Source organism: Chiloscyllium plagiosum, chromosome 12, assembly GCF_004010195.1.
Source record: "Chiloscyllium plagiosum isolate BGI_BamShark_2017 chromosome 12, ASM401019v2, whole genome shotgun sequence".
NCBI lineage: Eukaryota > Metazoa > Chordata > Chondrichthyes > Orectolobiformes > Hemiscylliidae > Chiloscyllium > Chiloscyllium plagiosum.
The window spans coordinates 25,415,901-25,424,920 of NC_057721.1; the positions used below are offsets into that span (position 1 = coordinate 25,415,901).

Genomic DNA, 9,020 nt, shown 5'->3' on the forward strand with positions numbered 1-9,020 from the left:
TAGGGGCATGGGGCTGGGTGGGTTGCGCTTCGGCAGGTCGGTGTGGACTTGTTGGGCTGAAGGGACTGTTTCCACACTAAGTAATCTAATCCTCACCACTTGCCTTTCCAGTAATTTTGTGTCATCCACAAAGTTGGCTATGTACGTTTTACTTTCCACATCCAAGTCAGTAATATATATTGTAAATTATGCCCCCTGCATTGGTTCTTGTGACATTCCACTCGTTGCAGGGTTTGATTCCTGAAAATGCCTCCTTTATTCCAATTCTTTGTCTTCTACTAATTAGCCAATCCTCTAATCATGTTGATATACTAAATCCAACATCATAGGCTCTTATCAAGTACCTTATCAAACACCTTCTGAAAATTCAAAATATATTCCATCCACTTCTTCCTCTTTATCTATCCTGTTTGCTCTCTGGAACCAGCTGAGATGCATTTGGTAGATTTACTGCCATCAATTCTTCTTCTTGGTATTAATTTGAGCTGACATCAAATGCGGAAGGATGTCCACATGAGGTCTTCAGCAAACGTTAGGCTCAGTCTTAATTAACCAGAAATATTTCTACAAGCTATTTAATATTATGTGAGATATATAATTATTTTGTCAGACATTGGCCTCAAATTAAGTAGGCATATAGTACTATTCCTGAGACTTTTAGGTACACATGAGACTACACTCAATCATGGGTTATCTGCTCCCAGCAACAGTTGTTCATATTGGAAGGCAGTTCCATTGGGATGTCACTGAGTCAGTCTTGGCAGACAAAATGTTTTGTCCAAATGTAGAAAATGAATCAATTCAATTTCTCCAACAAATCACACTTAACATCAGTTCAGATAAATGGATGGTTTAGAGTATCTAAGATAGAGTTAAATTTCCTTTTTTACTAGTTGCAGCACCCATGGGTTTCTTGAATGATGCAAATATAAACTTTTTGCAAGATAGCACATTCTTTGTGCGTGTAGAGGAATGCTTTAACCCTGCTACATTCATTATAAATTAACATACTGGCACAATTCAATTAAAAAAAATTAATCTAATCATGAGGACAATAAAATACTTCAGAAAACAATGAGCACATAGACAAAATTTTAAAAAGCCTATCTGTTGTGGCATTGTACACAAGAATGAAGTACACTGGAATATTTTATTTTGATTCCAAAATGAGCTGTTAAAACAACACAGCAGAAACTGACAGTATAATGAAACTTTAGCTGAAATGAAATAAAGAAATTAAATTACAACTTGCTGCTTTGATTTGGAGAATAAACAAAAAATACAAAATAAAAAATATAACACTGACAAAAAGGAATTCATAATTCTCCTTGTGACAAAGTTTATGGAAATGAAATATTTAATAATATTATGAACATAAATGTCAAAATCTAAGAAGACAAATTAAGCCAGATTTTAAGTAGCACATTTGCTTTTACAGCCACAGAAATGTGCCTTTTCAACCATGTTGAGTAGAGATTATGATTTCCATTAACAGCAAAATTGTGAAATGAATAACACAGAAGTGAAGAACTACATTTTTATTAAATATTTCATGAAATTAATCAATACAAGCTTAAAATAAAATATTTGTACATTGAAATCAGCATCTCAAATAAACATTTAAGATCAATGTAACTATTTTAACTAATAATTACATTTTCCTCTTTAAAAATTAATCTCCCCCATTTTCACTTAGGTTTATTTCAGAATAGGTAATTTAAATGAATATTTTGTTTTGAGTAATCCCTATTCTATTCATTCCTTTAAAGCGTTTTGAAAAAAGCATGCTAATTCACACCTCTCAACACTGCATCATTCATATGTATTCATAGTTACCATATTCATTGGATAATCCTGACTGTAGGTTCACTTGAATTATGAGACTCAGTTGCACAGTACCTTATCATGCATGTAGAGTACTGACTCTGGTATTGTTGGATAATTTTATAGTAGCTTAAGCAATTCCAGAAGGAAATTCAATGAAATATTCTTAAATCAAACTTGTACTCCTGAGAAGTAGCATCAGTTGGATTAATTCATTTCTAATTTGTTGTGAAGTCATAAGGCTAAATGTAAATCTTTAACTATATAATGAACTGTACTCTCCCAAGATCCAACTTCCAGCAAGCAGGATTCTTTAAATCTAAAGTGATGCTAGGGTTCTGGCATGAGAATGCTGTTGATGAAATTTGAAGCTTCTGACCACTCACTAGAAGTTTGAAAAACAATGAGAAAAAAATGCATCTTACTGTTTGACTGGATTTGTAATTGCACCGTGAAGCACAGAGAGGTGAAAAGGACACATACCTTTTTGGCACCTGACAAGATATATCAAAGGATTTTTCCCATCAAACCTATACTAATTTTATAGGTAACACATACACTATTACTTTATGACTGCAGGAAGTAAAGTTACTTTGTTCTCATAGGTTTTGCTGTTTGTGGCAATTCCAGATTCAATTGGAATTCTAAAACGGCCGCTCAGTCAGTGTCAGCCTAACAGCTATTTAATATTTTTATTCAGACACAATTTTACCTGTGCAATTGATTGCCAACATGAAGCTTTTCAGCAGTGTGCAGTTATATATAAAAGTAAAGGTAAAATTGTCATTATTCCAGAAGTCCACGGGGCTACTCTCACATAGAAAGAGACAATCAGTGATGAGTTTAACCTGAGGGTCACCTTAGGTGAGGTGGAGAAAGTGAAACCTTCACAATGACATCAGCTGATGTGAGAATTTAACCCATGCTGTTGCTGTCACCCTTCAACACAAACCAGCTAAATGAGCTATCTGATTCCCTGCAGTTAGAGGTAAAGTTTTGAAGCAGGTAAGTATTTCAGATTTTGTATATTTACTGTTTTATTCACTTTGTGGGGAGCATTTTTAGAAGTATGATATTTCATCACAAATCAATTATTATTGTATCTTCTGCCATAATTGATCAAAAGTCCTATAATCCAAAATAAATTAAATCTGTACCACATAATTATAACTTAATGTTCTTGAGTCTTTGTTAGATTTCAGGTTCACTGTTGAGATTAAAGAATTCTAATTTGCTGGCATTATATGACCTGCAAATATAGTTTGTTGAACTGTTTATAACAGTAAAAGACTGAATCCTGAAAAAAAAGGTAATTAACTCTTTGCATAGACTTTGATGACTTTTCCCATTGCTTTTAATTAAAGTTTGGAGAAAATAAGGTGAAACCAAATGTGCAATTTTCTAAAACCCATCAGATTGTTGTTAACATGTTTTTAAAGTCACTCAAGTACTTAGAAGTCATTAACTTGGATTATCTGGTTCAGAGTCCCTCAAACCTTTGTGTTTCTGAACATCACCTATACCCCCAATTCAACTCCAACCCTGAATTAAGACATTCCACCTGTAAGAAATTATTATTTTTCAATCTAAAAAATTAAAAATATATATTACTTTTTGTTTTATTTACAACCTGTTATCCTCCAGTCTTTCCCTTTTTGGGATTGCAATTCTGTCTTCTTCATTTGCTGACTAACCAGAAAAATCTCATGTAATCATCCTTCCAATGTGCAAGTTCTTTGCACCTAAATAAGCATTTTTCAAAAATGTATATACTGTATAAATATGACAGATCACAATTTTAATTTCCAATTGCAGGGCAGACAGTTAATCTACTGTATTGCTCCCACTCTTACAAATTCACTTATGGAATTATAAAGTCATATAGTACATTTCAAAATCTGCAACAATGACTGAATCTATTGAGTTGCACAGCAATTATGACAAGGTCTGTCTTGACCAGGGTTAAATCACAGTTGCACATAGAAATTCCATGCACACTTAAAATAAATTGTGGTATTTTGTGGAATAGCTTTAATCATCCAGCACAAGCTTAGCCTTTGCTAATTTCTGCTTCTGAAACATCATAAGTAACCATTTTACAAACATGGCCATGATGTTTTAAGTTCCATATCCACACATGCCCCACAATCAATCGCTCTGTCTGTGTATCCAACACCAACTGCCTCTGCTCTCTTCCCTTATGCTCTCTCTTTACACTTCAGCCAAATCTGTGCAACTACAGAGAAACTGCCAGCTTTGATACATAATCATTGGACATTCCTTCATAGAAAATGCATCCCAGCCATTTGTCCCAACTTGGATTTTGATTGGCATGATTTTGATATTTGTAAGATGTACAGGATTTTCTTTGAAACCTACATACCATAGAAATCTAGTTGAGAACCCCCAATTGAGTAAATTGTTTCAATTCTGCTCAAAAGTAAATGCTTAATTTGTATTAAGAAAGACTAACTTGAAATAATTATATATGTGCCAATTAACAAGATTTTTATCGACGTTTTGAAAGAAAATTAATTTGTTCCAAATCACATTACTTTTTAATAGTCTCAGAAGTAACTGTGGTAGCATGTTCCTGCCTTTAAATTAATCCTGTAGATAATTTCAAGATATACTTTAATTTTACAGTCAGCATCTATACTATTCTTTTGTCTTGCTCATTCTATCTTTCTATCTAGTTTTTAAAAATTCATTTGTGGGAAGTGGGTATTGCTGAGTATCTCCATATTCTTACTTCCAAACTGGCCTTTTATTGAACTGGCATTTAATGCTATCCTTATTCCTTATCCTTTTCAGCAAGGGTGCTTTAGCAAATCAAGAAAATAATCTACTGCTGCAATTTAATCCAATTATAATCAATAGCTTCTGGAAAGAATCAGGCACCAAAACAGTCAGTGAAGTAGAGTCACAGTTTGTATGTGCAAAATTGCAAATCCTGAATGTTAAAGAATAGACAGTACATTTGGTAACTCCATAATGAGTTTCTTTGAATTTGCTTCACCACATTTGATTTTCCATTGCAATTCCTATTTCAATAACTTATTTTTTGTGTGTTCTGAAATATGTACTTATATTATTGTGTTGTGATCATACTGAAAAAGGCACTTTCAATTAAAGCTGTATGCCCAGACACCACAAGGCATACTTTTAATAAGGAAATAATGCTGGTAATTCATTTTTTAAATGTAGAATTCTCAAGCATTTCAAGCACTACACTGTATCTTTTTATCCAGTTATGTTGCTTCTATCAGCATTCTCCAGTGCCTAGAAAGAAAAGAAAAACAGTGAATTACATAGTGAATGTGTTTTGGACTCAGATATAATTGCACACCTTTGGAACACATAGTACTTGAACTCGGATTTCTAGGCTCAGGGTGAGGGACATTACCTCTGCGCCACAAGAGGATCCCAAGCTGACTGATAAATGTAGATATTCATCATTATGTTGAGTCCTCAATCAAGCCATTAAATTATCTATATTAGAGTTTTATCAGCACAATATGAAGCATGCATGCTTCCCTAATCCAGATTGTTTTGTTGCAGAGGGTCAAGTCAATTTCTCCAGCACTTACAAATACACAGAGTTATGATGAATGTTTAACCACCTAAAACCAACAGCATATGCTTAAAGGTGAGGTTTCACCATCTCTGGCAAGGTACTAACATGCAGAGTTGACTCAAGCACAGTGGAAGAATTATGGCCTGAGTTTTGCCCCTCAGAGTTCAATTAATAATACAGACAGACCAGTTAATTAATACTCCTTTGGAACATTACAAAATTCCCAGCATAGCTACTCACTATCGAAATTGTCAGACTGTTTACTGTATTAACATGAGTGGGATGTAATGTTCTTACAGAGATTATGTGCTCTCTCTACAACCCAAAACAGATGTGTAGGAAACCCCAAATACAGAAGCATTACTTTACTCAGCGAGTCGTGAGTTCATGGAATGCCCTGCCAGTAGCAGTGGTGGACTCTCCCTCATTATGGGCATTTAAGCGGGCATTGGATAGGCATATGGAGGATAGTGGGCTAGTGTAGGTTAGGTGGGCTTGGATCGGCGCAACATCGAGGGCCGAAGGGCCTGTACTGCGCTGTATTGTTCTATGTTCTATGTTCTATATGTTCCCTTAAGAGTTATCTGGGTTACATTTTCTAGCATTGTCACCTTCAGCATTAAATACTCTTTCTTCCTCTAGGGCACAGACATTTTGGTCGATAATAAAATGCATACTATAACAGATACATCCACCCACCAGAAAGCACAAAGCAAAACATAGAAATAAAATTAGGAAGTCAGGAATAAAGACCCAAAAATATTAAATGACCACCAAATTGCTATCACAGATCACAAAACAGAGTAGAAGCTAATCATTTCACAATCCATCTTACTGAGTTAAAAAATCTGGGTTACTTTGTAAATAGCGATTGCTGGTATTGTTACAAAAATTCAGAACAGTGGCCCATTCATCTTTCAATTTATCTCCAGTTGATGCAGCTAACCACACATCACTTTGCCACCTTCTTCCACTATGACTTGAATGTGGCTCTTCATTAGCAACAATTTGTACTATCACCAATACATTGGTAGACATCCTGAATAGCATTTAATTCCATATACTTTCAAGATAACATCCGTGTGGACAATATATTATGTGTGATATTTTTGCCCTCATTATGTCACATTTGATTTCACAGGGAATGGGAACATTGGATTTTGGGCCAGGTGGAAGCTATTTGATCCTTTGAGCTTGCTCTCCTATTCAACAACATCATGACTCATCTGTATGTGGTCTGCAGCAAGCAAATTGGTGAGGATGAGGTCAAGTATTCTTTCCCTCTTGTTAGCTCCGTCATCGCCTATTGCAGACCCACACTTGCAACTATGCCCTTGAGAACATTGCAATCCAGTCAGTACTGGTGCTAATGTGTCACATCTTGATAACTAACATTGACATTCCCCACCCAGAATACATTCTGCACCCTTGCCATTGTGAATGCTTCGTCCAAGTGGTGGAGCAATGATTCATCAGCTGGGGAGGGTGAGGTGTGGTAACCAACAGGTTCTCTTGCCTATGTTTGATTTGATGCCATAAGATTTCATGGTATCTGCAGTCAATATTGAGGATTCCCATGGTAATCCCTTCCCAACAGTAGACGATGTGCTATCACCTTTGGTGGGTCTGTCCTGCTGATGACGCAGCACATGGCTAGGGACAGTGTTGGTGGTGTCAGGGACATAGTCATATTCACAGAATAATACCTTACAGACAATGTCAGGCTGTGCTTGACCTGTCTGTGCTATAGCTGGCCTAAATTTGACGCGAGCTCTCAGATGTTAGTGAGAAGGACTTTGCAGGATCGACAGAACTGAGTTTGCGATTGCCAATTCTGGTGCCATTCTGGTGTCAGAATTTAGGCCTGATTGCATTCCTTTTTTCAGATTTCTTAGCAGTTTGGTATAATTGAGTATGCTCAGTGTTTTCAGAGGGGAGTTAAGAGTTGACCACATTGTTTTGGGCCTGATGTCATATGTTGGTCAGACCAAGGAAGGCTTGCAAGGGCATAATAGAACCAGATGGATCAAGGCATATCTTTTCATGATGCTTTCCCACAGAGACAAGTACAGCATAAAAGGAAAAGCTCTTTTTGAAGTACTTTCTAAAGGTTGCTACCTGTAGGGAGTTCGATAGTATGCCCCACCAAGAAATAGGTGATGATTTACACCAACTATCCCATTCCTGCCAGTCTTTCAGTTGTAACAACAGTGAAATTTGCTAATTTGTCACTATTGTAAATATAAAATCTGAGCCTATGCTTACTATAGGAATAGGTTTGAACACATATATGGGTTTGAACAAATTACTTTATGAGGAATTAGTCACTACATCTTGACATTCTCATAGCTTCAGGCGTAAAGCACCATTTAAATTTGTGTTTATCCAAAACATCATCAACAGATATGAACATGAATGATAGGAAGGTCAATAGGCTGGCAATTTACTTGTTACAGTGTAAGTTTTTTTTCTGGAACTGGGTGCAAAAATAGACATTGTCCATTTATTACACCACATAGTATTTACTTTGTAAACAACTCTATACATTAAAGGTAATGACTTTCATTCTGTTATATTGCAAACTCAATATAGGAAGAACTTGATTCAACAAGTGCTCCTTTTCTAAATTCCAAAAGCAAACCTGTTTGAGGTGTAAAGTTCATACATTGCTGGAGTGAAAGGAAGTAGAAAACAAAAAAAAGACACCCAAACACATACTGATAAATTAAAAACAAATCAACAATATGGACCAACAATTCAGTACATATAAAATAAACAAAAATCACAGAATTCCAGGATACAAGATTCCTCACTTTCTTGGAGATAATGTTGGAGGAGAAAGTGAGGTCTGCAGATGCTGGAGATCAAAGTTGAAACTTTATTGCTGGAACAGCACAGCAGGTCAGGCAGCATCCAGGGAACAGGAGATTCGACGTTTCGGGCACAGGCCCTTCTTCAGGAATGAGCAGAGAGTGTTCAGCAGGAGAAGATAAAAGGTAGGGAGGAGGGACTTGGAGGAGGGGCGTTGGAAATGTGATAGGTGGAAAGAGGTCAAGGTGAGGGTGATAGGTCGGAGTAGGATGGAGGCGGAGAGGTCAAGAAGAAGACTGCAGGCCAGGAAGGCGGTGCCGGGCTGGAAGGATAGTAAGTTTGCAGATGACACTAAAATAGGAGGGTTCCAATGAGGAACATTACCAGAAATTGCAGCAGTACCTTGATCGGCAGCAGAAGTGGGCTGAGAAATAACATGTGGAGTTTAACATAAGTAAGGGTCACGTCTTGCATTTTGGAAAGCCAAATCCAGGTAGGAGTTTAATAATGAATGAGAGGGTCTTAAGGAGTGTAGTGTAACAAAGGAAATTAGAGATCAGGTGCATGGTTGTCTAAAATTTGAGTCACAGATACACAGGACAGTGAAGAAGGTTGTTGGCACACTGGCCTGCATCAGGGCATTGAGGTTAGAAGGTGGGACGTTATGTTGCAGTTGTGCAGGATGTTGGTAAGGTTGCAGTTGGAGTATTGTGTTCAGTTTTGTTCGAGGAGAAAGTGAGGTCTGCAGACGCTGGAGATCAAAGCTGAAACTTTATTGCTGGAACAGCACAGCAGGTCAGGCAGCATC

The 9,020-nt window shown here is 36.7% G+C and overlaps 1 protein-coding gene across 2 annotated transcripts in view; it reads right to left on the reverse strand.

Moving 5' to 3' along the window:
• Positions 1-1,525: 1,525 nt before the first annotated feature.
• Positions 1,526-9,020, reverse strand: part of gk (glycerol kinase) — a 111,578-nt gene continuing 104,083 nt past the window's right edge. For both annotated transcript variants that reach the window (XM_043700744.1, XM_043700743.1), the window contains exon 19: positions 1,526-5,106. In XM_043700744.1, coding sequence (XP_043556679.1) covers positions 5,090-5,106 — 17 coding nt within the window. In that variant the 3' untranslated portion in view covers positions 1,526-5,089. The remainder of the gene's footprint in view (positions 5,107-9,020) is intronic.